This window comes from Kwoniella bestiolae, chromosome 6 (genome assembly GCF_000512585.2).
Source record: "Kwoniella bestiolae CBS 10118 chromosome 6, complete sequence".
Classification (NCBI taxonomy): Eukaryota; Fungi; Basidiomycota; class Tremellomycetes; order Tremellales; family Cryptococcaceae; genus Kwoniella; species Kwoniella bestiolae.
In genome coordinates this window covers 567,011-594,729 of record NC_089246.1, presented here as the reverse complement: position 1 = coordinate 594,729, position 27,719 = coordinate 567,011, and the positions used below count along the sequence as shown (strand labels likewise).

Genomic DNA, 27,719 nt, shown 5'->3' with positions numbered 1-27,719 from the left:
CGATCTTACGTCCCTCTGCCGTTCGTTCTACTCACTCCCTCTCTCTCGTATCTCCTTCTCCCCTCCCTTCACTCTTGTCCTGTCTGTGTCACCCTTTCATCCCCTTACCCCTCCCCTTCTCTTCCATTCCTCCCGTCCTTGCTCTCCTTTCCCCCTCGCTCCGCCCCTGTCCTCTCCTTCTCCATCGGCCCCACCTCGGTCATTTGCTCAGAGCTGTAGGTTCTCGACCGCCTCTTTGGCACTCTATCGCGCTGATCACACAGTTGCTAGGTGCACGCTCGAGATATTTTGCACTACCCCGATGATCACGCTACTCCGACGATCACGAGACTCGAAAATCGGATCACCTCCAAAGGGCTACTAGACCGAACATTTTTTCCTCAACTCCGAATCCGAGATATTATGCCTGAAGGCCCCCTCGACACAGGGATATACTCGTTTCTTGCGATTGTACTGCTTGGAGTACTTTGGGTTCAACTGGGATACTCTTCGACCGCGGTTTTGATTACCTACAAGACCCTTTCAAAGTACGAAGGATGATTACGCTCAAGGTGATGAAAGATCAAATGGCTATGAAGAAGTGCGTGCATCTAGACGGGAAACAAGCCTCACAAGCTCAGCGACGAATTCGACGAAGAGGAAGACTAACATATCACCAGACTCTTACTTATATAGGACGAGATGCGCACGTTTGAAGCTGATGGGAGGTGATTGTCCTTCAAACTATATCGCATGGTATTCCCAAGCTCTTTCGAAAAACACAGCTGTCGCTGCCGAAGCTGTTTCAGAGTTCGACGCGATCTTCAATTGTCTCTCACAGTGGGTAGGCTCAACTTACACTCATTGCTGGTGACTCACGTTATCCTCAACTGCTTAGACACCCGGCAACGATCGAGTATTTCTTCAATTCGGTCAAACAAGCTAGAAGGGACTCTTCAATGCTTGCAGCAGGATTTACAAGCACAAGAGCAACATTAACTTCCCTGCATGCCTCAGAGATGCTAGAACAGGAAATCCGCCTCCTTTCCTTCGTCTTTGACATCTCCCTTCTCATGTTCCCACCTCCCCCAACGGATGCTAAGCAATGGACATAATCAGCACCTATCGATCAAAGTAAATTGTTCATTTTCTATCGTTCTTATTGAGCGATAATTTTGGCTTCGATCCACACACCACCTATACTTGCCCCACCACACCTCTGTCAGCCATGTCGTTCACCCACCGGATACTCGGTACGGACCACCCGGCAGTCATTCAAGTACTCCCCGACCACCTCGGCTCTTCGGAGCACCAAACGGACAAACCAATCGCTGCTTGTATGATCAAGCATATGAGAGGACCTGTGTGAACACGATACTTCTGGCAAATCGTACCTTCGACTGCGCCTATCGTACAAAGTCCTATACTACTTCCGCTGCCCAATCCCAGCACACGAGCCGAGCTCGTGCTGGGCTGATCACGTGCCGACCCCCCCGCAATCCGATGACATGGAGTTGAAGACGCCTTGACCTTAAACTACGATCAGTGGTACGATACGCCTGGAATTGACATTGCATGCCGGCTCCTACATCACCATCATTTGGCAGACTTTCTCAGGAGGAAGGCGGGGATCAAACGTGATAAAAAAACTCCACACCTATAAGGAAAAGGGGATCTACACTGAGGTTCTATCAGCAAAATAGCGTTGACGTGTAACGAGAGTTAAAATTCACATTACGATGGTGTTATGACACAAACAGACATCACCACCACGGCTACCATCGCCACCACCGCCTTCTCCTCCACCGCCACCAGGGAGACATCCAGCAGCGGGCATCGGAGGAAAGAGGCCCACTTGACCTGTTGTCAGGTCTGTGAAGGGATCTGACGAGTAACTATCCGGCAAACTGCTGGGGGTTGTGAACTTGATGATTCGTTTAATGATGTACTGGGTGAGGATCGAGTACATCTCACCATCGACTTCGGTTGCATGGTGTTGTTTCCCTATTTTGCATATGTTGACCAATGCGATGTAGGGGTTCCAGTAATGCATGTCGGCGTAGATGAGATCATTCAGGTTTTTACCTGTGATAACGTCTGCGAAGAAGATCTTGTTTGATTCTCCAACCGTATCTTGACGAGACAGGATTGCCTTCTGCATGATCAAGATGTAACCGGTTGGTTGACACTTATGGGCGAAGCAGTTGCCGGTATTTTTATTCCGTCGTTCCATCAGAGTGCAGCTAATCACGTCACCGAGGATTCCATTCGTCATACCATCCGGAAGGTGTTCGGGTTTGATATGCTTCTGGGCCCTGTCGGTTTCGGTAGGTGTACTCCATCGACAGGGAAGACCTAAGAGGCAGTCAGCATCATCCAATTTGTTGCTGCAAGACAACTCACCTTTCGAAGAGCCAACGCCATATCGGCATCTTCTTCGGAATGGGAATCAGCTATTATAGACTTGACGTAGGAGGTGACTAGACGTACCCTCAGGCGTGACAGATGGTTGTCCACAGCGTATCCCAAGCATCTTGCTAATCTTGTCCCGATAACAGACTCAACCTGGTTATCGTATCCGTGAAATTGGCGATGAATTGCCAACCTTTACCATGAAGGGTAGTAGCAGCAATATCGTAATGAACCTTGATGTGGTTATGTGCGTCGAATAGGATCCATCGGGGCGGGAGTACTGGTCCGACCGTTGCGTAACCCTACATGACCATCAAGAGTTATTAGCTCAGATCAGACATAGATTCATTCAACGATGCGTTTACTGACATCTTGATCCGTGATGTGGAGACCGTTCTTCCCTGTACTCATAACTCGGGAACGAGGCGAAGCCGCCATTGTGTACCTGAGTTACCATAGCAGGTCAGCGTTTGCAAAGACAGTAACATGATGGGAAGCAGGATACATATGGGAAATTAGGCTGAGGGAGAAGGAAGGAAAAAGGGGAAGGAGGGAAGGTGACAAGCGAAGGAAAGGAAAGTGGATTGGAGTGAAATTGAGAGTGGTGTAATGGAAGATAAAGGGTTAAGTCGAGCTGAAAGTATATACTCACGTATTGCTATGAAGTCGATATCTGATCGAAGGAAGTTTGTTGGTTTATGCTTCTTATCGTGTGATAATAGCGTTGACATGAAATGAGAGTAAAAATTTACATGGCCGTGGTTTGATAACACTACCAGACATCACCACCACCATTACCACCGCCACTTGGACCTGAACCACCGGGAGGAGGACCGCTGGGAGGACCACCACCCACACCGGGAGCAGGGAGCGGTGCGAGGGGAGGGAAAATACCGAGTTGACCAGTCGTAAGGTCGGTGAAGGGAATCGTTCGATAGTCATTGGGCAAGTTATTGATTTGCTGATACCACCCCAGTTTTCTCTTCCACCCTGTCGACGAGAATCTTATACATAGCACCATCTAGATCAACAGAATGCCATTCCTTACCAATCTTACTGATGTTGACCAGACCAATGAAAGGTTTCCAGGTGTCAATCGCAGCGTAAGCCAGTTTTGCCAAGCCTTTACCCTTGATTACGTCGGCGAAATTGCAGGTGTCCTCACCGCAATAGTCACCGCCGATCATCATGAGCTTCTGCATGATGAGATTATACCCGGTTTGATCGCATTTCGAGGCGTAACACGAACCATTCGCTTTCGAGTTTTTTTCGCAGAATTCAACTCCAATGACTTCTTTGAGAGAACCGTTACCCAGTTGACCTGGCAGATGGCGTTTGTCGAAGTGCACAACTTTCGTTTGCTTGACATGGTGGGCTCCGTCAAGAGCATAAACCTAGATAATCCCATTAGCGAAGTGACAGATGTGTGAACTTGATGCTCACCTTCCTAGTACCCAAGGCGAGGTTCGCGTCTTATTCCCTGGTGATCTGTTGTTCACGGGGTACTCTAAACGGTTCAACCTGTCTAGCATAAGGAACGGAATCGAAGGTATCCATATGCCTAGGCATGACAAGAGGCAGCTCTAGTTGCTCGACATTTTCGGGGAAGCAAAAGGCTATATTCCACTTGACAGGTACTTCTGGTATTCGTCCTTCTGCTGTCAGCTGGGCCATTTGGGCGGGGGTGAGCGGATTCACGACTAGAGGGTAGCTGGAGGATCTCACCACATGTCATCAGTCGGTGTCCACTATACTAAAAGAAAGGATATAAGACTTACTCGTGAGCATGTATCACAACGGTCCAGAACTTGTCCTAGAAGGCCTGCCATTCCGGAGTTCCTCGTCGGAGTAACATCATGATTGTCAATGTATCGGTTAAACTTGGGATTCATTGAAACCCTTTGCCTCTGAGTGTGACTTCGGCCGCGTCGTAGTGAGATTTGATTTGGTAATGATTGTCGAAGAAGGTGAACTCCCTAGGGATCTCGGGTCCGACTGCACTGTATCCCTGAAAGAATCGTCGAAGGTCAGCATACGAAAGTGAAGTTATCTGGGTAAATATATGCTCACATCCCCGTCCATGTTGTTGAGGCCGTTCTTGCTCATACCCTTCCAGCAAGACTGGGTTTTAGCAGCCATTGTCAAGGCTACGGTTTGATCATCAGCCGACGAAGTGTAAGGCAGGCATGTCATACAGAGAATGGGAAGTCGTGATCAGAAATCCAATGCGAGATGAACGGACGTTACCATATTGGGAGAGGAGTATCGGTCTGTGCATTCGAGGATGACGTTGAGGGGACTGGATCAGACTCGGCCTGGCCCTCTTGATCTATCCTGACGACGATCAATCAGAGGGTGGAAAGTGGGGGAGAAAGGGTGACGACATAGGAAATCGAAAGGACCTCTCTCTAAATATGAATTTTCCAAGTGGGGGAAAAATGTCTCGACGAAGTAAAAATGAGAATAGTAAGGTAGTCATTTATCCTCCCGTTCTTTCTCTTTTCTTCTTTCCTCTTTATCCCTTTTCTCATATCGATATCCTTATTCTATTGAAGATAGGGAGCTGGTAGAGCGTCTCGCACAATGCTACGAAGGTAAGCAGAGCACCTATCTCAGAAGAGGCTGCATGAAGGAAGATCCATCAGGGAATGCGCGCTGACTTTGCCTCTCATTCAGAATCAAATCTTTCCTTCCTCCCTCCAGCTCCACTGGACCCACTGGTCCCGATCATCCAACCCCTACTTCCAGATTTCTCGACCTTTCTGAAGAGATTCACATGAACATCTACCGACATTTACCCTGCGAATACGATTGGTACGAAGACAAGTTACCGGACCTCTTCAACCTGATTGTTTGCTCGAGGAAGACCTACAAGATATACATCAAATTCTTGTACCGCCGCTTGCATCTCAGATACCGGAATCCAGAAAGGGGTCTCCGTGGGATGTTCGAAGGGATTGATTGGGAAGCAGAGAAAAACGAAGATAGAAGAGTCTTCTGGGGTTTGAAGAGGTTCTGCGACGTACCCCTCAACGATATTTCAGGTTACATTGAACTCATCCGAGAGAACGTCATCGTCAATCCTAAATCCAAACTCGAAGCTCATGTGAGAAAGTTCGACTCGCTTCAATATGCATGCGAACTATATATCGCCAGCATTCAAGACCTCGAATCCTTCGAAGACATCATTCGTCACGATAATCCTACCACCAGTCTTTTGTTCACTCCCGTATATCGCCGAACTCCCATTAAATTCTCGTCCGTTATCATCAACGACCATGTTATGTGGAACGTGCTAGCCGGCTATTGGGATTCTCAGGTCCGATGCCGCTTTATTCTCCCCGTCCGCCTTTGCGTCCACATCTTGGGCGGATCATACCCCGTTGTTCGACCGACTGATTCTCGTCGAAGAATTCGGAAATCAATTGAAGGTTGGAAAGATATTAATTCTGCTGTTGACTTGATACTACCGGGATGGAAAGAGTCAGTCAAAGAGGTTACGTGGCATAACGTCAAGTGCCTGGAAGACATCAAGAGCATGCCTGACACTCAAAACACTTCTTCCATCTACTTCTGCTGTGGGAGTCATTCCCGGTATGACGAACGCAGCAGAGGTGACTTGTCGTTGCGGGAGCGTGCCGACGTCCTTAACATCATCTTCGACCAGCTCAAAGCGGCAATCATCAAACCCTCTTCCGATAGTGAACCTTTCGAACTGTATAGGATCAAGATCCGACACAGCCATATCCTCCGTTTCTTCCAACTTCAAGAATTCCTGGAGTATGCTAAAGGAAGGATCGGAGGGGATGAGAGATTAGCTGAAGAGCAGGATTTCATAAAAGCTGAATGGTTTAACGGTAATGGTGAAGACGAGGACGGTGACTTGGAAGAATGGTTCAACGGTAACGGTGGAGTTCTGGAATCTTGTGATCTCTGCCATCAAAACTAAGTATAGAATGCCGCAACACCGGATCAATACGATACTGTATAATGAGTTGGTGTCGATATTTAGTCACTCATTGCGCGTCAGATCATGTGCTAATCGGCGTCGTTGCTCTGCTCAGGGGGAAATGGGGGGGGGCTCGTAGGCGCTTGTTGATTTGTGTGAAGGAAACTGAAGTTACCCAGGTGGTAATTATCTATTACTATACTATTATTCTCATGTACATATGTATGATCATTTCTTATATCGCCGTAAGCAGTAACGTTGACTACGAATAATCAGATTTGCCTGTATAATAGATGTCTTCATATCCTTGAAGAATGTCTGAGTGAGGAAGCAAAGTGAATGAGAACAATAGAATCCCCGAAGTAGGAAGTTATTGATGTGGTATGCGCTATCTTCTTTCATGACTGCATTTGGGAGTGCTACAAGCTGAAGAGGAATGGATGAGGCTTGAGAGGTTGATCTGTTTCGGCTCTGAACAGATCAAAGGATGCGGAAAGTGGGGAAGGCATGATGATAATCGAGACAGACAGCTGACATTCCTTTTCCTACTCCTTCTTGATCCACTCTAATGGACGCATTCTTTCAAAATACCGTCACTGATGTACATGAGATGAAACGAGGTTCGACAATCGCCACATACCCTAACAGCAGGGAGTAACATTTACCCCCACAAGTACATAGTGCTAGCATTACTCGGCTGACATTTTTGTAGAATCTGGAATAGTGCTCATAAACTACAATGCCAACGTCAAGGTAGGTACAGTACCACTATAGACTTCGCTGTAGATTTCATTATAACGTACAATAAATGCAAACTTCGGAGTGTCAGGCAGCACACGATGACACACAGTGCATAGCCGAGGGTAGCTAGAGTGGGGATTCCAATGATCGTACTATCATTCGAGTGTAAATCGATTGATTGATGACCTACTGCCCTGAACGATCCAAAGGATATACAAAAGTGGGGAAAGATCACGAGGAACCGCATGACAAGTGATTGCGTAGGATTGCATTTCCTTTTCTCTTTTCTCTTTTCTTTCCTTCTCTTCTCTTTGGATTTATCTTCAACCTACTATATTTCTTTAACCTTCAATCCGAAGTTGCGAGAAACAAGCAGTCCTCTTTTCTCTATAGCCTTTACCATTGTTGAGCCCATTTTTCTCAAAGTGAGTGACCCCTCTCTTCCATCAAGATGACAAGCTGTGTTGAAGGAGGAAAGTCACTTTGATAGAACGCAGACTGACACTTTCACTAATGCTAGCAATCCCAACCTTCCTTTCTACCTTTCTACCATGTCAACCACCATCATGACCGAACCTCTCCCACCGTCCAAGTTCCTCGAACTTCCTGAAGAGATCCACAGCATGTTCTTCGACTTTCAACCAGGCGAGGAAGAACGGGAAGCAATCTTTGCCCTGATGGGTTGTTCGAAGAAGTTGTACAAAATCTACGGGAAGCAACTCTATCGAGATCTATCAATACGCCAATACACAAGGAGAGACGTTTTTTCGATCTTAAGAGGTCTGTCTTCACGCCCATGCCCAAACAGATACGTCAATTCGATCTTCAGGGGAATCAACTGGAATTTGGAGCCCAGTGAAGTCAACAGGGGATTCGAAGAATGGAAGAGGAACGGTTCTCAAGACCCCAACGCCACCATGGCAGATTATATCAGAGCGATTCGAGACAACGTCATTATCAAGTTCTCATCTCCTTTCGAAAGTTTTGTCAGAAAGCTCGATCTCCTTTACCATACCATGAATATCGCGCTTCGCGAGCCCGAAGCTTACGAGAACATGAAGAATTTCCTCCTTCCCGACCAAGTTCCGGCGTTCGCTCAAGAGAACTCACTCCTCCCTTCCTTGATCTTCGCCCATGTCAAAGAAATCACAGTCGGAGATGGTCTTTTCGACGCAGCTCTTACAGGAAAGCTCGTATCGACCAATACAAGCCCTAGCTTTATGCTTCCCACCAGAGTTTGTGTCACTACACATGCGAGTGCTCCGTGGTTGTCGATATCTCTACAAGTCAACCCCCGTCCTTCGGAGATGCGCAGCGAAGCGAGCTGGGACAACATGAGGGGCGCGATCGACTCGATCATTCCTGGATGGAGAAAGTCAGTCAAAGATATCACTTGGCATGGTATAGCGCGTCTCGAAGAACCCTCAGAAACCCCCGATTACATCCATACCACTCGCATCTGCTTCGACAGATACTTCTCCTATATTTCTTCTCAAAGAAATAGTAAGCCAGTAGAACCTATGACCTTCGAAAATTTTAATCGATGCCTTCATTATATCTTCGAACAACTCAGACCAGCTATCATCAAACCGTCTTCGTCGACCGAGTCATTCGATCTGACTAAAATCAAGGTGTGTTACAACCCTCTGTTCAAGCGAGTTCATCTGAAGGACCTCCTCGCATTTGCTAGGGAGAAAGTTGGACCTAGGTTTAGAGTAGCGGATGAGGAAGATTTCAAGAATGCTTCATGGTTTGGGCTTCATTCAAAAGCGAAGTACTGTATTTTGTGTGGAGATAAGTAGATTACAATTGATGATACCTTAGTGATATAAGACAAAGGAAAGGAATGAAACGTAGAATAGATGTACTGTAAATGATTTCCCCGACTTCTTCGTATGGTGAACGATATGATGTATATGGATTGTGTATATAGTTTTCACTACGTATTAATAGAGGGGTTCAAAGTACTCGACCTGGTTAAGATTGCGACCAGATCAGATGCTACATCAAATATCGTCACTCCTGAGTTGATGCTAAATTTATTACGCCACGCTGACCGTTGATACATACAGTATGATCGATCTCGCTCACACTGAGACCTGTCAAGGGCGCATTTCTGATGGTAGTCAAGCCATATTTACAGGTATTCTCGAATTGAAATTTGTTGACATACATCATAACTGTATCCCGATATAACTCGACATGTTCTATCACTTTATATTCTTTCTTTCTTCTCTTTCTCCATCTCGTCTTATAGTCCCTATCATCCCACAATGGCACGAAAGACCAGATTTGAGAAGGGCTATGCAGCCCCAGAACCAAGATACAAGACACCTGAAGATCTACCCCACGATATCATGTGACCTGATCTCCCTCAAAAAGCGCATCTCGTCAGCTCATCTTTTGCATTGCTGACGTTCGGGCACCACAGTGAGAAGATAATTTTCAACCTGCACCACCCATATGATCACCTGTCGTTCCTCAAGACCTGCTCGACAGTCTGCAGAGCATATACTCCCAGGATCTACAGATTGTTATGTATCGACCAAGGTTTTGGTCGTTCAGAGAAAGATGAAAAGTCGATCAGTTGGGGTGGGCTGTTTCATCTGGTGCTGGGGCATGCGGATACTTGTAAAGAGGTCTATTGCAAGCAGTTCGGTAAGCCTGGTGAGTCTCCCCTGCTACTCGTGAACAGATAGTCCACGGAGAGGAATCCCTGATATAAGGTGCTGTCAGGTCACGGTAAGATCACTATCGATCGTTTGCTCAAACATCCCAAGGAGGGATTCCCGTAAGTTCGCAGCCTATCACGTAGACCGACCTGGAGCACTTGAGCTCTGACGACACTCTCTCACCCACGGTAGACCCCTCACCACCAAACGCAAGCTCCACGTCCACCTCAAGAACCTGGTCAATACCGACCTCAAATCTCTGCTCGATACTCCTTTCCTATCTACGCCAATCAACTTTACGTTACTGAACACCATCTACAAAGGGCTGGAAGATACCTCTTACCTAGTTACATTTTGGGGTGCGGAAATCCGAAAGACGAAGGGGAGCCTTGGATCCCACCCGCTTCTGGGATGGGCTTTCGCAAGTCATCCTCCCGTCATCGCTCTCAATTTGCAGTTGTACATGACGAACTACGGTTCCAGTGCGAGTGTGGAGATGAAGAATGAAACTGGTCTGACTGTTTTTGACGTTATACTTGGTATACATCGATGGTCAGTTCGCGTGGAGACACTCTTTCAGGTAGATGAGCTGACGTCAGTCGTCAAGCTTGAAGAACAACTTGCCTCGTAAGATCAGGGAGGGGTACCCGAAGAACCTTCAAACGAGATTGACATGGTATGACCATTTGAGATTGGCCGATGAACCTCAAAAGTGAGTGCACGCATTACCCCTCAATGATTGTAACGACGAGTGGACTAATAATGTTCTATGCTATACGTGATAGATCAAGATTGATCATACCTATTGAGGAAGTCGACCTGATCAAGTCTACCGATGGGAAGGAGTTTACTCTGAAGATCAGCTTGAGACGGATCGATTATTGATCATACAAATATACTTGCTCTGCCAGGCTCACACTGTGCGTGTAAGTGAGAGCTTGTTTCCTTGACTTGGAATTTGCATCTAAAACAGTCTACAGTATGCTGATATGACTGGCTGCACCGTAGTCACGGATCATGCGACAATGACGCCGAACCGCTATCAATACCGGCACTAGGACATCAAGTCATTCTTGAACTTTGTTTTCAAGAATCTGTAAACATATCAGGCCTACGTACATCTTTCATCATATCCAACCTTAAATATCGCACCGCTATTATATGCATATACATATATACACTCATATATGAATGCGTCGGTGGCAATCTTTCATCTTCATTTCTCTTCTGTCTTCTCAACACCTGCTTAATATACTTGTCACATATCTTGTACTTATACATACAGCTCGTATTTGGACATACGTCTTCCTATCTCCATTCCCTATTGAAAATGGCAATCATCAATATATCTGATAGTACAGCTCCTCGAGAAGCGGAGCAGAAAAAGATCGGAATTGGGGGGGCGAGAGCAGGTCTGAAAGATCTCCCTAACGAAATTGTGTAAGTACATCTTGCTATGTCCATACCAGTTGGAAGGATACAATGATGATAGACATGAATAGTATCAAAATTATCAAGCACATTCATAAACCTCAAGATCATGTATCATTCTCTCAAGTCTGTTACTCGACCTACAAGACATACAACCACCAAGATATCTTTAAAACCATCTGTATAAATCTCGGATACAGTCTTCCAATTTGCTATGCCCAGCCTAATTCCCGACGTAGACAACATGGTGTGAACAGACGAAGTTGGGTGGGTTTGTTGAATAGGTTGATCAAGCATGCGAGAAGATGCCAGGATAGAGAATGTGTGCCCTATGGTGCCAGAGGTGAGTTTACAATCGACGTGTATTACAGGGGTTTGAGCTGATTGTAGGATCGCTCAGTATTGCCAAACGAGTGGAAATTGCTGATCACAAAACGACCCATCTTGCAATACGAGTAAGTGTGATGAAAGAACCGTAATTACTTACAGTATGCTGACCAGTAAATCCAGAAGCTATACCGGCTCAAGAACGTTACACAATCACATTTCGTCTCTTGGAAACGTCACTTTCAAACAATTCTGCAACTTCGAGTTCCAGCTCCATCCCACTCCATCAACTTATCCTAACACACCAAATTTCGATGGATCGACCGGAACACTCCTACATCCACAAATGCAAGCTTCAGCTCAAGGTATCAACAGCTTGATTCACCCCTTTGACGGATTCAATGACAACTACGGTACACAATTTGATTACTCCGGAATGATACACGAGGACTTCAGGTCATTATGGAATCATCCCAATATCGAAAATGCCATGGCTACATACCCACCTACCATGACGTTGTGGTTATCCATCTCTTTCCAGGTGAACGGCGAGAGATACTCGCAATTCACTTATTTGGAAAGTAAGAATCCCTTAACTGTCCAGGATGTGTTATTGAGTTTATGTTGTTTGTGAGTTATCGTCCGGTGCAAATTCATCGTGGTCTCGGGTGAATAATTTACATGTAATTTTTTATGAAACAGGTTAAAGCGACAACCAAGCCCTAGCCTCAAGGAGCGTCTCGCCGCTCTCTTGTTAGAATCAAACTCGAGCTCGAAGCTGAACCGAACAGTGAACGATGCCCAGAGATATATAAATAACATGGTGAAGAGGAATCGAGCCTCAATGGAGATCGATTTCGATCAAGTCTTTGCGGATAGGTCAGTGCCTGAAGAGTGATCCTCCACCAGATATTCATGCGCTAATGAAATTGGACTCTCTCGTAGACCTCCAAGGGATCATTATATCGCTGTAAATCTCTCAAATCAAGGTCCGAACAATGCTCCTCTTCTCAGATTCACTTCTGTATTCGCATAAACCGGTTTGGTTGCGCATGACTGCTCCCTTGCTTTGTGTCTTGTCGTTTGTCATTTGTCTTTGTTCAGTGCTGTTGGTTTTGTTTCAATGGACTTTCGACATCGTGCTGATCGTATAACTTTCTTGGTGTTCTTGCTTGAATGATTCGTAAACAGATAAATCGCATGTATAATTTTGCATCCAACAGATCATTGTAAAAAATAGTAAATGGTACAGAAACGGCCTACATCATTCTATATCCCTCGTTCTGCTTGTATCAACGAGACCATGAGTCCAACCTTGTTTACACGAGACCATCGTAGAGAGATAGTGCCTGTGGATGATAACAAGGCATCAGCATCGAGCGTTGACTTTGATCGCTCTCCGTGGGATCAAACACCTCGCATTACATGGAGGGTATGCTGTCCTCCGTATCTTGCGCTTGTCGCTTCATCCTCAATCTCCGCCACCTCTTTCCGCTATATTATCCCTCTAGTCCCAACGTCATTTCCATCGCACACTACACCATGCGCCTCCTGCTCCTGCTCCTGCTCCATCTCTACATCTCATCCCGTGCCAGCTCTTGATATGACTCACCTGTACAATGGTCGGATCTTGCTTTGATCCCTCCTTGAACTCGTCAAATGTCAATTTGGCATCCTTGTTCAGATCCATGTTTCTAAAGATCTTGTCGACACGCTAGGAGGAAATTCCAAGGTGATGTCAGTATCAGTATGTAATCGAAGTCGTTGATAAGAAGGAGGGGGACGGGGATGGTAAACAAGGTGGGTTATGATCAGATGAAGAGGGAGGGGTACAGTATACATACCTTCTCAGGTGTATCCTCGTCCTCTGGAAGTTGCACCATCTGACCTGTCATCTTGTAGATCGATCTAACAATCTGTAACATCTCGTCGTAGGTGATATATCCATCCTGGTTGATATCGTACAACTGGAATGCCCCTGTACGCAGCAGACCATAAGTCAGCTCAGCTCACTTTATGGCTGGAGGGGATAAATGGTGTAGACCACTCACACTTGAGCTTCTCATCGAGTCGTCCTCTGGATGTTACTGAGAGAGCACAGATGAACTCCTACATCACGATATATACGTCTTAGCTTCGAAACGAGGAGCTATTAACTGCAAAAACATCGTGCTCACCTTGAATTCAATTGTCCCGGATTTATCTTCATCAAACACCTAATCATCTTCGTCAATAAGCTCCTTATAAGTTGGTACTAGACGGGTTGGACATACATTAAAGACGTAATCTGCGAATTGAGATGGATCACCGAACGGGAAGAACTGTTTGTAGATCTTCTTGAATTCTATGGGGTGTCAATAGATTGAGTTAATATGAGCCATCACGGAGTCCATCTCGTCGTTCCCTGCAGTAAAGCCGACGACAGCTCACCTTCCTTGTTGAGCTGACCACTTGGACAATCCTTCAAGAATCCTTTGTACTGTTACGTTTATACTATCAGCTGAGATTCCGGTAACTGCGTGGTCGACAATCTCAGCTCACCCATTGTTGAAGTTCCTATGTTCAACAAACCAGAGATCATCAGCTTTCCCTCCTTCCTCTCCTTGTGATCAGCCAATCCTCACCTTCTTATCGACTATATAAATGATACGCAAGTCATCAGCATTGACATACCAAGATACAAGGATTTGCAGCGGAGGTAACTTACAATATGTATTCTTCTGGAGATCAGCGAGATCATCTGCCGATAATTTGGATTGTGATTTACCCATTGTGAGTGATTGGAGAGTAGAGGATTGATCGAACGAAGCAGGATCTGAAGTCGGGTGAGATGGAGGTTGTCTGTTGATAGCGTAGGCTATGAGACGTGATATCTGGGGAGGATGGCAACAGTATTCTTTCAGTCATGTTATAACAGGTCATCGAAGCTGTTATATCCCAGGGATGTGACACCCGCACCAGGGGCAGGTAGTCCTCCCTGCTATCTTTGACCGATGATTTCACTCACTCAGCTTTACGCCCCTGTTTCTTCAGGTATCTGATATCTTTCAGAGGTATTCGGAGATGTTGTGCGAGAAGTAAAGTAAATTGATATGTAACCGGTAAAAGTGGAGTTGCGGTTGAGTTGGACGTCTGTGCGCGTGGTACTAAGACAAGGGTTGGTAATAGTAGTATGCTTGAATATATTTAATTCGGATGTGGGTCGATGTGGGAGGCACTCTTCTTCTTATCAACTTATCAACACGGTGTCTATATGTATGGAATGTATGCCCGAACAACGATCGAGTACAGTAGCATGTATGAGGGCTGTGCAAGTGAGTGAGTACCTGCAGTACTGTTGTCGTCATTCAACCATTCACGCGTGTTCTGTTCTGTAGCTATGAGTATGTGGCATTTTCACCTCAAAGTCTTGGCATTGATTTTCCTTTTTGGGTCAGACGCAGTGCAGTGGCAACTCCTTGGCGAAAGGACGGTATCAAACGTTGGATGTAGAGTTACGGTATATAACAAACAAAGGTTCTGTTTGCATCCAAAGAGAGACAAGGCGATATGACCTACCAATGTCTCGAAGAGCTATCGGAGTCTTTCACTGGGCGAGACAAACGCAATTAGGTGACAGAGGTCACCGTCCAAGCAATCTTCGTTCATGTGAACTGGAAATGGTGTCCAATTAATTGATAGTTTCGGCAAGACAAGGACTATTTACAATCTCCTGCGATCGCTCTTACCGATCCAGAGACATCCGCAGTTCGAGTAGTGCTGGCTGCCCTATAAGCAATCATGGCCGGGTGATTGGGCATGCCAAATTTCCATTCTTCATTCTCCGTCCACCTCTCGTGTATTCTGGTACCGTACCTCGTATACACCACTTTCTCAGTTCTGCTTTACAAGTGTAAACTGATCATGTTTCCCCTGTCTCAATCAAAGAGGTACCAAACCAGCGCAAACCTTTGATATTCAAGAATCGTGGCAAAGTCCCAGTCGGCCGCAACCTGGACGCGGATCTGCACACCTTCAAGGCCATGTAAGATGATCTGCTGGACGTTGTTTTCCGGCCTTCGATCGGTGGTTTCGCGACTGTCATAACCATTGGCGAGAAGCTTGGAAGGCTGAGACGTGTCGTCGAAGACGTTCAGACCCAGTGGATTTTGAATCAAAGCTCCAGGAGGATCTGTCCACACTAAGGTAACCTTGAGGTTCTTCTTTCTAGGGCAGCAAGACAGACTGATATCATATCGACCCCCCTCTCGTATCGTACCGAGGTCGCAATCCAGCAAGCCATAGTCCGCTGATATTTCCCAATGACGAAGGGAAACTTTCTGGGGAACCTTGAGAGCGTGGTAGAGATTGACTCGGCCCCACCCAATGACATTATCGGGCTCGACACTTGCATGACTCCCATCGTCCCGAGTTTCTCCATGAGCCAGTGCGCCATTTATCAGAATTGCTTTGACAGCGGCAGCGCTTGTTTCAGGAAATCCATTTGCTACGAGCATTTCTCGGATGACAGCGCAACAACCAGAGACCAGAGCGGTCGATTGGCTTGTGCCCGTAAGGAAGAAGTAAAGGGGGTCGTTGCTGATGCCAAAACTGTCGTTCGCCTTCTTCAGGAAATTGTGGTGGCGACTGGCTGTCGACAGAATTGCAACCCCGGGCGCAGCCATGTCCGGCTTAATACGCCCTTCCGCTGTCGGCCCTTTGCTCGAAAAGGGGGCAGCTATTGATGGATCACCTGCGGCAGTCTGATCTGGATCGAACCTGAAGTCGTTCGGATGGCTGGGTCTGGATGAGAAGGTAGCTCCAACAGTGATACAGTTTTTGGCGGCGGCTGCACCACTGATTTGAGAACCGCCATTTCCCATACCTTCGTTGCCAGCAGACACACACACGATCATGTCAGGAGCTGACCACACAAAGTTGTCCAAGGTATCAGCATGCGTATTCTGAGCATACGGTATCTGATAATCCACTTGCTTCCAATCTTGACCCCATGAATTGTTTGAGATTCTGACATCATACTTATCGTAGGACGGTGATAGAAGCGACCAAAAGTCACTGAGAGGGTTAAATTCACCGTTTGCGTCGATCATCGATTGAATGACCATGGTCGCTCCGGGTGCAGAACCATACATCGTCCCACCCATCGATTGAGAGATACTGAATCCGCCAATAGACCCCGCAACATGTGTTCCATGACCGTCGACATCAGAAGGTATATGAGTTCCGTTTCCCGATACTGTCAGAGCAGCGATACGATTGGCGAATGCTGGATGTATATCCGTTCCAATACCTTTGTCGAATCCAGTATCGTTTATCAACACAGATTGCCCTCCACCCGTGTACACGTTGCCGGACTTCGAGAACGGTATAGCGTGCATGTCTGAGACAAATGTCAGCGAAATCAGTCTTCAGCAATTTTTCACTTACCTGCGAGCGCATAAGTATCATGGACAGACTGCGGCACTCGCAGTGCTACAGTCCTGATCACGTCAATTCTTTTGATGGTCTCTATTGCTTGCTTCGTTGCTGTGACAGTGATCACATTTGGAGTTCCGTCCACAGATTTGGGATCGACACCGGCAATATCTCGGATTTCTTGAATGATATGAGCGGATATATTTGCTTGACGATGCAGCATCAGATCGAATGGCCTTTTCTCGTCATCTTGCATAGAGTTGATGTTGCTTGATACCAAAGGTGACACTTTGAAAGAATCATGATAACAATTTGCGACGTCGACAAATGGCAGATTTCTGATGGCATTCAGATTAGATTCCCAGTATCTGCAGAGATATACAGATGGCTGAACCAGCTCGAGTATCTCCACACCGAACGATTCCAACAAGTCCCATTTTTGGTCCCTTGTCAAGGGTCGCGTCGTCCGGATGTAGATATATTGGGTCGAGGCAGCGTCTGACGATCGGTGTTCGCCATACGGGTCGATAGAGATGGAATTTATGGTGATTTCGGCCATAACGAAGAAGCTCACTGGGCCTCATCACATCATGGAAAAAAGAGTGATCCGATTTATATATCATGATCATCTTCAGCGAGCGATTCTTGCCTGTGAAAATCTCACAGCTATAGTTCAGTCCCCAAGGCTATTCATCTTGTTCACCTTGTGTCACAGTGGACACAAGACTGACGTGCTACAAGATTCTGCAGCAATATGCAGAATGTAACAGTAGCGTACCTCGCATCACATCGTTCTGATGCCCGCTGTACAGTACGTCACAGCTCGTCGTATGCTTCACATAGCTTCACCACAAAAACAAAACTCACACTTTGCTTGCATATCCTGTCCCGATGATCAAACGACGCCCTGATACCCCAGGTTGTTCAGAAAGTACGACACCTCAGGAATGACTGTTTTGTCCTGGCCTTCAGTTGCCGGGTCTTACCCGTGAAAATGTCCCGACGTGCGTCGACAATTTTTCAATTGATTCTAGGAGTTACATCCTGTCCTTGAATCTCTGCAGGACGAATCGATGAGCGCTCGGAGGATATTTGCGTGGGATCGGACAGATCAGGATTGGAACGTGATATCATGCATGTTTCAATTTTTAGGTAATGCGTTGTATTTTGACAGTTACATCCATTGCACAAATACTTGTACCAACTCTGAAGGGTCTCCTTTCCACCCATGCTAAGGCTTCTTATATGAACGTCAACACACCTACCACCCACCATTCCCGTCCCCCGGCTCATCAGCATGTGCCAAAGCAGCCTCGAAATCGCCCAAAACGAATTGATCGTCGAACGGCAGATTCTCCAACGGCACCCCGCTAGAAGGAGGTAACAACGGTAATGGACCAGAACCCGATTGGTCCTTATCGACCAGCCCCTGACCATCATTCGCCTGCATGAACATCGGGGCGTAGTTCTTGGTATCTCCCTGATCCTGGGAAGGGGGCAAAGTGAACTCGTATATCCCCTCCGAAGATGTAGGGACAGTATCGTTCTTATACTCCATGTCCATATTGAAGTAGTCGGTCTGTTGTTGTTGATGTTGGAAAGTGAAGTTAGCGACGGACGGTGAGAATGGGAGTGCCGTGTCGTAAGTGTAGAATTCGTTGTCATTACTTGTGCTGGGTAATTGCAGTTCTCCAGAGCTAGGTTGAGGGTACAGGAAGTTGTGTGTGGTGGAAGATGAAGATGGATCGGAGAAGGATGCGGAGTAACTCGTGATGGGTTGTGTCTGGTACTGCTGTTGGTGTTGGAAGCTCATAGATCCCGGACCAGAGTTATCGGTAGGTAATGAGGTAAACGATTCGTAATGCCCATTCCCATTAGATTGTTGTATGACAAAGTGATTGTCATATTCCTGTGGCTGAGGCTGGTGAAACTGGACTTGGCTCGTGTAACTCAATTCATTCCATGGTTCATACCCATCTCCGGCCTGTTGGTGAAATTGCTGGTGTTGAGCGAATCCCTGGATCTGCGAAGGAGCCAATCCATAACCCAACATCCCTCCTTGATTTGGACCATTAACGCTCGCATCGACCTCATGTTCATGGTCGTTCTCCTCGGTCGAATCGCAATTATCTTCAAACTCGAAAGCATAGCTCTGTCTTCTCGATATCGACCTCGAGCGAGGCTGAGAGGTCGATCTGCCCCGTAAGGAAGAGATGTCGGACCAATCGCCTGATTCATGCGATGAAGATTGTTGTCTTGCTTGTGCGCGTAACGCTCTCAAAGCTCCCTTGGACAGCTCACAAGCAGCAGATGCTCTACGAGAGTTGGACCTGCAGAAGCATCTCTTCATTAGCACCTGGGCATCACTGAGCCAGAGGATGTCGTGTCGCACTCACTTCTCAGCCTCCTTGACCGCTTCCACGGGAGCAGCAACCTCACTACTACCACTACTACCCTTTCTGATCTTCTCCTTGATCTCATTCTCCAGATCTTCCCCACTTTTCCCCTTGATCAACAGCTCAGCCACGGATTTGCATTTCTGTTCTTCCGCCTCGTCTTTCCTCACCCTCCGTCGAATCACATTGGTGCGTCTATACACGGGCTGGTATCGGTATCCGGGGTACCTACGATAGAGACAAGGTAGAACGAGTCAGTCAGGGAAAAATGGTATGAAGAGGGGAATAGAACCGACTTTTTCATATGTTCCTCCTTTTCGATCCTCGCCAAATCGTTGAAATGCGCTTTCTGGTCTGATGGAGCCTATACAAACGGTCATTTCAATCATCAGCCCATATCCTTAATACAAGATTGATCATCCAAAAGGAAATTGCCTCAGACTCACTTCCGACCACATCTTCGCAGTGATTATACTGACGTTCTGATGTCTCATCTCGACACTCGCAGGGATCAGCTTTGAATCTACGACATGTTTCCTAAATAGTATAAAAGCATTTCGAGGCCGAGGGATATGATCGGCCGTTTGCTTGTGATTCAATTGTAAACGTCAATATGGGTATATAGAGTACTTGATGAAAAAGAAATTGGTAACTCACTTTCCTAGCATGACTGACCTTCTTCCCCTCTCCTCCACTGGTCCCCCCAGAGCCGGACCCCTTCTTTGCTCTCTCCTTCTTGGCCTTCCCCTTCTTAAGTGGTGAGTCACCCAGTAATTCCCTTTTCTTATCTTTCGCAGATGACGAGGATGATTTCGGCTTGGCAGTCTCTAGCATCTCCACTTCCTCTTCCTCGCCCTTGATATTCTGGGTGACCTGGGTAGCGGAAGGGGTCGGTTTGAACAACTTCGGATCGATAGATAAAGATAGACTCGGAACTCTACCGTGTCTCTTATCTTCCTCCTGCAATATCGAATTTGGTGTACGAAGGAGGTTCGGTGAGATGGAAGTACTGTTCGTACCCTCGTCCGCGTCGAGATCAGAAGAAATCTCCTCGTTGGTCAGAGCGGTGGACCAAGTGTATTGCGATTGTGCGGAGGATACACTCGAGTTGGATCGATGCGAGTGCGAGAAGGATCGTAAAGAAGAGTTGGAATGGGACGTTCGAAGTTCACCGGGGGCATTCCCATTCCCCATTCTATTTCCGTGATCGTTGTCAAGAGTGAATTGACCCTGCATGGGAAAACCATTGAAAGTGGCCTGAGCTTGAGGTTGAGGGTGCGGGTGATGTAGTTGGAATTGATCCGTGGGGAACCCCATGGGATGTCCAGGATGGGTATAAGAGTGTTGAGGGAATTGGTTGTCGGGCGTTATAGAGTATTTAGGAGTGGAAGGGTTGAATTGGAAGTAATCGTCTGGTCAAGCGACAACGTCAGACTGATCACACCGTATCGGGTTTCCAGTAGGATGGTGTAACATATAGATGAGATAGGATGATGGCCAACTCACTACCCTCATTATCAATCATATCAGGCGTTCCTACGAATCCATCGACCGTCCAGGGAGTTTCCATCGTTATTGTTCAAGAAGGGCGGTGGTACTAAACTAAATATAGTTATTCTATATACACGATCAAGATAAGATACTGTACTTCAAGCTAAAACCAAACACCTTTTAAATCTATTTTCGTGTCAAATGATGGCGGAGTAAGGTTTGGTTTGGAATTTGGAATATATCAAAGTCACGATATGTAACTTGATCATGAACAAAGGGAAATGAGCTTCATCAGACTTTATCTCTTCTTATATCTTTCTCGTTCGCTCGAGCACAGCTCACCATGAGGTCAAAACGCAATAAATCATTTACTCCATCCTTCCACCATCTCCCTCTCCTCATCTTCCCAGACTACCCATGCCCATCTCACTCCGAAACGCAGAATCATCATACCCACGTCGTTTCAAAGTTAGGAGTTCCACACTCCAATACGCTAAGTAGGCTCGATTTATCTCAAGGGGGTGGATGAAAGGTATACCTCATCGACCGAGATGAGTCCCCTTACGATCGTTAGAAGCACCAAACAGATATGCTCTATGCTCTTAGGAGTTGTAATCTCTTTTCGGAGTTGGTAGATATCCTTTAAATGACTCTATAAGGGGTTCAACCATCTTTGAAAGGGGTATATGTGTACTCTCCAAAGGGTCCTTTGGGATGTATGGTCGGAGTCAAGATGCCAGATTGACCAAAGGACCCAGAATACCAATACCATTGGAAGGACCGTCAGTGGACGACAGGAGTAGATTACCGAACATGTCGCATCGAGATTTTCCCAAATCATAAGACATGTTCAGACCAGCTAACAGAAAGTTGGTATATCTTGAAAAGCCGTCTCGAGACGTCAGTAAACACGTTACAAGTCAGTATGTATCTCACCATCCAACGTGGAATACATATACAAATCCAAGCGTACAAAACCTCTTCAGAACCTAACGATACTGATACCCTCCCTGTGGTTGATATCCCTGCTGGGGGGGTTGATACCCATACTGACCGCCTTGAGGTTGAGGTTGAGATTGCGCCGCATACTGACCAGTGGGCGGTGGATAGTTGGGATAGTGCTGCTGAGGTGGAGGAGAAGTATAAGCGGGTCGTTGTGGTTGTGGGGGAGGAGGGTAGTATCCCTGTTGACTCTGTGGTGGTTGAACAGATGGATAAGCAGAGTACGAGGATTGGGCTTGAGGCGGTGGGTGAGATGGGTAGGTCTGCTGAGGAGGAGGTGGTGGAGGAGCGTATTGCGATTGTGTTGGTGGAGCAGGGTATGTCTGATTACCACCATAAGTTGGTTGAGCTTGGGATGGCGAGCTGTACGACCCATAGCTTTGGGGGGCAGGTCGGGTTGATTGACTAGGTGGAGGAGGGTAAGGCGATTGAGCAGGAGGTGAGTGCGAGTAAACGCCAGACTGTTGTGGCTGTTGAGGGGCGTTGTAACCGTATGAAGATGATCCATAGGCCGGACCCTGATTGGATGTCGAAGGCGGTGGTGATCGAGCTGTATTTGGGGACGAAGTCGAGAACGCAGAAGGGACATTCGACAAACTACTAAAATCATATGGGTTCGTAGGTTTGGCGGGTGGAGGTGGTGGAGGGAAGCTCGGTGTTGACACTTGAGGCGGTGGTGGAGGGAACGAAGGTGAAGTTACAGGCTTAGGCGGTTGAGGTGAATATCCAGATGAGGATCTGTCGACAGATAATGCGGCCAATCTCTCTTCCAGACTTCTAGCTCCACTTGATGATGTTGGTGGGGGAGGAGATCCACCAATCCTCTGTCTAGTTTCGATCTCGCCGACCATCCTGTTCCTCTCATTTTCTCTACTCTTGACGAACCCATTTATCTCTCTCTTGAGATCATCCAAAATTCTTGTAAGGGAATCATAGTATGTCAAACCTTTTCCCAGACCAGCTTGGATCTCTGCCCAACCCTCTCCAGCATCGATCAACTTCCTCTCCCACTCTCTGATCCTCTTAGTACGATGCTTTTGTGATCTCTGGAGGTCTTTCACTCCCTTTCCTTTCTCTACTTGTCGAACTAGCATTTCGAGTTCCTGTAAGATCGACGAGGAAGCTTGGATAGCAGCCGCAAGTCTGGATTGGTATGGTCGGAACTTCTCTAACTCAGCTGCAAAAAGCTGAGGTTCGACTCCGGTTGATCGACGATTGAGCAGAAGCAGGTTAGAAACATCGTCATTTTGGATCTACACGAAAGTATACGTCAGCTTCCATCAAGTCGAACAGAGGGAGCAAGCTCACCTTCTCTTTCAGATCCTTGAGCACATCGTCTCTTTCCCTTCTAATCTTGCTAAGTCTATCCAGTCGTTCTCCAGCATCAGCAACAGCCTTCTTTAATTCCTCTTTCTCATTATCGCCTAATCCTGATTTCGAGCCTACTTCTTCTTGTAGATCTAGCAGACTGATACCTTGATTGACGGGAGCTTGGGGCCGACCAGCAGCGATCTGAGCCGCAGTTCTCTCTAATCCGCTCTCGCCTGACGCGAGCAGCGTGATCTGTGGTTGAATGTCCCTCCAAATGGTGTGGAGGTGAGAGTCAGATTGTCCAGCCGAGGCCAGAGCAGAGAGGTTTGAAGCGATGTTGGAACGCCAATTGGATGTTTGCGGGCCAGAAGGAGGTTGAGTGAACTGAGGGGTGTATTTCGCCTGTGACAATCAAGTGAAATCAGCTTTTATGTCGATGTCCTATAGGCTCGGTCGGCTCACCCTCATTCTCTCGCATTCCCTACTCTCATTATCCAACGATCCGCTCAACTCCCTGAGTTCCCTCTCGCATCTCTCCCTCTCCCCATCCAGCTGTCTCAAAGAATTCTCAACATTTCCACCTCTACTGATATCCTCAGCCAACCTCCTCACTTGGAGACTGATCTCCACATCACCACTATCATCCCGACCATCATCATCTACCAGATTCCTCCACTGATTCACTAGACCCGGTAATCCCAGATGCTCCAACCCAGCTCTCAACTCTCCTTCGGACATTTCCACCCTTTCCACTTCCCCTCTGACGACCTTCGCCTTTTCCTCTGAATATATACTAGCCGACTCATGTACGGCGAGCGGAACAAGCTTGATGAAGATATCTGGGCCGATCAGCTTGGTGATCTCGGGATTACCGTATATCTCCTGTATACTAATAGGAGCAGATGATGAAGGTAGCTTCTCGATGATTGGCAAAGACGCCTCGGAAGGAAGGACCTCATGATATACCAGATCGTTATCTTTCGTTGACTGATCTTTGATTTCCGCGCAGATCGTCAGATGGGATTTTGTAATTTCCATCAGACTCGTCCCCGCGTCGTGGGGTAGGGTAGGTGTACTAGATGAGATGAAAGTGTAATTGAAGGAGTTGGCCTGTTTGGAAGCCTCCTGCGCGAGGGTATCGGCAACCTTGAATCGTACCAATGCTATCCCATGTTTCCCACTTGAATTGTCCGCTACACCTTTATAATACTGCGCCAACGATGCGAAGAGTTTCGATTTGATCTGCAAGACGTATAACCAGTTCCTGTCGAAGATCCCTTTCCCCTGGAACTCCTTCATCTCCTCCACGGCGGTGTTGTACAGCCCAGCCGTGGAATTGGCGGATCGACTGACCAAAGCAGGCGATTTCTTCTCTTCGATGAGTTTTTCCGTGAAGATCTCGGTAGCTTGCGCTGACATTATACCGATACATAGCTGAACTACTTCCCGCGATAGGTCAGTGGAAGGGGCATGTAAGAAGTTCTCGTTGATGTAGGTTAACATCCCTGCTGATGCCCTGGTATTGTAATAGGCTCGTTTCAGTCCCTCGGGATCGGATCGCGAAGGTGTCTGAGCGAGCGAGGATAGGACTGAAGAGATAAGATGGATGATGGAGGCCTTTTCAAATGCCAGTGAAGTCTGCGTAGTGGGTTTGTCTGTGAATGCGTCGTTCCTATCAACGTGAAATGTCAGCTTCGGTGGGTACATTTGGACTGATAAGAAAGCTCACCATATGAAAGGCACTTTGATCTCTGCGAACCTGAGTTCTAGCAGCTCGAGCTGACCAAAGTACTTGTACAGCAGATCTCGAGCTGCCTTCAGAGTCAGCTCACCGCTTTCCAACATCATATCAAACGTGCAGCTCACCAGTCTGATCACTCCCTGCTCCTCTCACCGCATCCTGCCTACATCTCTGCAAAACCGAACACTCTTCTGCGTAGTTCTTCGGATCCTCACCATATGAATGAGCAATGATTGATCGAATGGGATTTGACCAGTCCACGTCCTGTGTGGTTTTGCGGGGTATAGCGATGAGTGGGGATTGGAAGGCCATGTTGGGTGGAGTGGTCGGGCGATGATACCCCGGTGTATGACAGGCCTTGTTCGATGATTCTTGCTGTGTTCGTAGTGAATGTCTTCTTGGGTGTAAGAGTCTGTCCTGATATAGCTATCTTGATCGGATTACAAGATTGAGGGCAGGATGCAGATGGAGATGAGGATGAGGATGTTATGAATGCAGTGACGCAGCACCTACTGTATAGTACATACCTCGAAGAGTGACGGCCGGCTGTACCCCTCTCCGATCATAATTACGTAATACACCCCCTGACGGAAATCATCGTTCAACTCGTATAGATACCTTCGTCCAACATTTCGTTGATCCTTTTGACAACAACCGAGAAATCATACAATAAGACGAAATGGCAGCCGCATCAAGCTCATCAGGTAGGATACCCCAAGGGGAGGTGATAATGGATGTGAGTAAGCTTTATTCTCATCTGAAAGCTAAAATTCTTGGGATTGCAATGAAAAGAGCTGATTCCGTCCTCTTTCGCAGTTTGCCGACGGTGGACAATACATCAAACGTGAGTCCCTCATACTGATCTTCTTCCATATCAATACCAATTCATGTCAAGCTATAAAAGGGGAGTATGGTCAGTATCACTGACCTCTCCCCACGTATTTAGATAAACTTGAAAACGCCGTACTGGAAGTAGAAAGACGTAAAATAACAAAAGAAGAAGGGTTGAAAGCTCAGAAAGCGATGGAAGCTTTGGACGTCAAGCCCAATGGATCTGGGTCGGATGGCGTAAAGTCTGAGGATGTTGATTTTATCGTGAGTGAGGTATCTCTGTTGTCATGATCACCACATCGTGAATGCTGTTCCAAGGAGTTTGCTAATCGTTTCGGTTGGCTCAGGTCGCTCAAGTTGGATGTACAAAAGAGGAAGCTACCGATGCTCTAAAAGCTGAGAAGGGAGATCTGATCAAGGCGTTGATCAAGTCTGTTCAGCCCAGACCAAGAGCGAGGTCTGTTGATGGTGGTGCGGAGGTGAAGAAGTGAGATTGGCGGTAGGAGTGAATTAGACGTTTCCCGGGAATTCCAGCCAGCCAGGTCGCCGCGCTGGGTCGAAGGAAAAGTATAGATGATGGCATTGCATGGTGATATCATTCATCGATATAGAAGATGTATATATATACTACAACATAATTGACAATGTACATTTAAACCGAAGTACAATGCGAAGTGACCTTTCTTATTTCGGCTATCAGAACACCCCATCCATCATCCTGCTGTGATCTTCAATCCGCTCAAGCGGTTTTCTTCCATTCTCATCTGACCATAAATCCTTGCTTGAGATTCGCATTCTAGCTATTTCATCACTTCAGTCTCCACCTCGGACCAATCCTAGACCTCCTCCAAATACCCCTGCACGATCAACCTCTCCACCCCACTCCTATTCAACCTGAACCTCTCCCCCTTCCTGAAATCCAACCTCTCCCCACTCTCCAGTATAACCTCTCCCGCATCTCTAAGCACTCGGACATCCACCATCAACTCCGACGGTGGTCTATCAATCGACGAAGTGAGATCCAGCACATCTAAAAAATCCGACTTGTAATCCAACATTAAATTATTATACCCCCTCAAAAAATCTATCTCCTGGGGACTCAGGTTGTTCCGTAGATCGCCTGTGCCCTCACTCTCGGAATTACTTCCCATCCCTGACGTATCTCCCCCAGTGGTCGAGGAGGAGGACGAAGACGGAGAAAGGAGATAAGCCAACGATCCTCCTGAATCCCACCATCGTTCTTTTATGCCTCCTACCCTCGTTTGCAGGTATGCCAATAGACATCGTTTATTCCTTCGAGCAGATAGATGCTGCACGGTGAGATTACATACCAGCGATCGATCTTGGGATAGGGATACCTGGCCGTGTTGCTCTGCTGCTGATGTTATGGATTGACCCAGTTGACGGGTCTCGAGGCATATTGATAGGATTAGGGGGAGGGCGTATTTGGGTAAAGGGAGTTGAGGCGTGGTGGACAGTGTTGATCGGTGGGAGGATGTGACTAGTTGGAGAGCTAGGTCGCCGTACATCGTGGAAGGAGGGAGGACTGGGAAGGAAAGGTGGTGGATTAGCTAGATCGCAGCGGTGATGACGGAGGACGGACACTCACAGGATGAGATCAGAGCTTTTATGCGTTTGGATGATGTTTCGAATTAGGCCTGCTTCGACAAGAACAGTGTTTCGAGGTGGTCTATTGCACGTATTGAACTGCTATAACTATAAATCTTGAAAGCATCCCTTCATCAACAACATCAACTCTTCCTCGACGCGTCTTGACTTGGAGATCAATGCCGCACTGACCTCCATTACCCCACGTTTACCACGTGTTATATCTCTTCCATTCCAGCGGTAGTATTCGGGGATAACGGGATCCCGTTTCAGTGATGAACGGTTGTGGCATCTCAATGGGCTATTCCAGCACCACCACCAGACTTAACTTTCGGTTACACACTGCTACCATTGAAACGTTGATAGTTAACATTTCATCAGCACCCCTCCTCTCTTTCTCAACACCGTAAAAG

At 46.9% G+C, this 27,719-nt stretch overlaps 12 protein-coding genes across 12 annotated transcripts; 5 read left to right on the top strand and 7 right to left on the bottom strand.

The window, feature by feature from the left end:
- Positions 1-2,250: 2,250 nt before the first annotated feature.
- I302_107419 (uncharacterized protein) lies at positions 2,251-2,829 on the bottom strand (the record flags this gene model as incomplete). Its single annotated transcript, XM_019193448.1, has 4 exons — positions 2,251-2,334; positions 2,383-2,459; positions 2,540-2,693; positions 2,761-2,829. 4 exons carry the CDS (start codon positions 2,827-2,829, stop codon positions 2,251-2,253), a joined length of 384 nt encoding a protein of 127 aa, XP_019044925.1.
- A 334-nt stretch (positions 2,830-3,163) lies between these two features.
- Positions 3,164-4,065, bottom strand: I302_107418 (uncharacterized protein; the record flags this gene model as incomplete). Its single annotated transcript, XM_019193449.1, has 3 exons — positions 3,164-3,381; positions 3,440-3,785; positions 3,898-4,065. The coding sequence occupies 3 exons, from the start codon at positions 4,063-4,065 to the stop codon at positions 3,164-3,166; spliced, it is 732 nt and encodes a 243-aa protein (XP_019044926.1).
- Positions 4,066-4,974: 909 nt separating this feature from the next.
- Positions 4,975-6,340, top strand: I302_107417 (uncharacterized protein; the record flags this gene model as incomplete). The annotated part of the gene is made up of 2 exons (XM_019193451.1): positions 4,975-4,985; positions 5,068-6,340. 2 exons carry the CDS (start codon positions 4,975-4,977, stop codon positions 6,338-6,340), a joined length of 1,284 nt encoding a protein of 427 aa, XP_019044928.1.
- Positions 6,341-7,647: 1,307 nt separating this feature from the next.
- On the top strand, positions 7,648-8,883 carry I302_107416 (uncharacterized protein; the record flags this gene model as incomplete). The annotated part of the gene is made up of 1 exon (XM_019193452.1): positions 7,648-8,883. The coding sequence occupies one exon, from the start codon at positions 7,648-7,650 to the stop codon at positions 8,881-8,883; it is 1,236 nt and encodes a 411-aa protein (XP_019044929.1).
- Positions 8,884-9,354: 471 nt separating this feature from the next.
- On the top strand, positions 9,355-10,638 carry I302_107415 (uncharacterized protein; the record flags this gene model as incomplete). Its single annotated transcript, XM_019193453.1, has 6 exons — positions 9,355-9,440; positions 9,513-9,748; positions 9,818-9,872; positions 9,946-10,305; positions 10,361-10,465; positions 10,539-10,638. 6 exons carry the CDS (start codon positions 9,355-9,357, stop codon positions 10,636-10,638), a joined length of 942 nt encoding a protein of 313 aa, XP_019044930.1.
- A 445-nt stretch (positions 10,639-11,083) lies between these two features.
- On the top strand, positions 11,084-12,547 carry I302_107414 (uncharacterized protein; the record flags this gene model as incomplete). The annotated part of the gene is made up of 6 exons (XM_019193454.1): positions 11,084-11,193; positions 11,256-11,527; positions 11,585-11,639; positions 11,695-12,141; positions 12,214-12,390; positions 12,457-12,547. The coding sequence occupies 6 exons, from the start codon at positions 11,084-11,086 to the stop codon at positions 12,545-12,547; spliced, it is 1,152 nt and encodes a 383-aa protein (XP_019044931.1).
- A 283-nt stretch (positions 12,548-12,830) lies between these two features.
- On the bottom strand, positions 12,831-14,282 carry I302_107413 (calcium-binding protein NCS-1; the record flags this gene model as incomplete). Its single annotated transcript, XM_019193455.2, has 10 exons — positions 12,831-12,860; positions 13,124-13,225; positions 13,356-13,489; positions 13,563-13,620; positions 13,689-13,727; positions 13,785-13,855; positions 13,942-13,990; positions 14,053-14,067; positions 14,136-14,146; positions 14,219-14,282. The coding sequence occupies 10 exons, from the start codon at positions 14,280-14,282 to the stop codon at positions 12,831-12,833; spliced, it is 573 nt and encodes a 190-aa protein (XP_019044932.2).
- A 1,146-nt stretch (positions 14,283-15,428) lies between these two features.
- I302_107412 (uncharacterized protein) lies at positions 15,429-17,485 on the bottom strand (the record flags this gene model as incomplete). The annotated part of the gene is made up of 2 exons (XM_019193456.1): positions 15,429-16,891; positions 16,939-17,485. 2 exons carry the CDS (start codon positions 17,483-17,485, stop codon positions 15,429-15,431), a joined length of 2,010 nt encoding a protein of 669 aa, XP_019044933.1.
- A 702-nt stretch (positions 17,486-18,187) lies between these two features.
- I302_107411 (uncharacterized protein) lies at positions 18,188-20,892 on the bottom strand (the record flags this gene model as incomplete). Its single annotated transcript, XM_019193457.1, has 6 exons — positions 18,188-19,256; positions 19,323-19,550; positions 19,619-19,686; positions 19,769-19,909; positions 19,980-20,734; positions 20,829-20,892. 6 exons carry the CDS (start codon positions 20,890-20,892, stop codon positions 18,188-18,190), a joined length of 2,325 nt encoding a protein of 774 aa, XP_019044934.1.
- A 910-nt stretch (positions 20,893-21,802) lies between these two features.
- Positions 21,803-25,179, bottom strand: I302_107410 (uncharacterized protein; the record flags this gene model as incomplete). The annotated part of the gene is made up of 5 exons (XM_019193458.1): positions 21,803-23,068; positions 23,124-23,528; positions 23,589-24,798; positions 24,856-24,937; positions 24,993-25,179. 5 exons carry the CDS (start codon positions 25,177-25,179, stop codon positions 21,803-21,805), a joined length of 3,150 nt encoding a protein of 1,049 aa, XP_019044935.1.
- Positions 25,180-25,546: 367 nt separating this feature from the next.
- I302_107409 (uncharacterized protein) lies at positions 25,547-26,189 on the top strand (the record flags this gene model as incomplete). Its single annotated transcript, XM_019193459.1, has 4 exons — positions 25,547-25,603; positions 25,684-25,711; positions 25,814-25,962; positions 26,046-26,189. 4 exons carry the CDS (start codon positions 25,547-25,549, stop codon positions 26,187-26,189), a joined length of 378 nt encoding a protein of 125 aa, XP_019044936.1.
- A 345-nt stretch (positions 26,190-26,534) lies between these two features.
- Positions 26,535-27,227, bottom strand: I302_107408 (DNA replication complex GINS protein PSF1; the record flags this gene model as incomplete). Its single annotated transcript, XM_019193460.1, has 1 exon — positions 26,535-27,227. One exon carries the CDS (start codon positions 27,225-27,227, stop codon positions 26,535-26,537), a length of 693 nt encoding a protein of 230 aa, XP_019044937.1.
- Between the last annotated feature and the right edge of the window lie 492 nt (positions 27,228-27,719).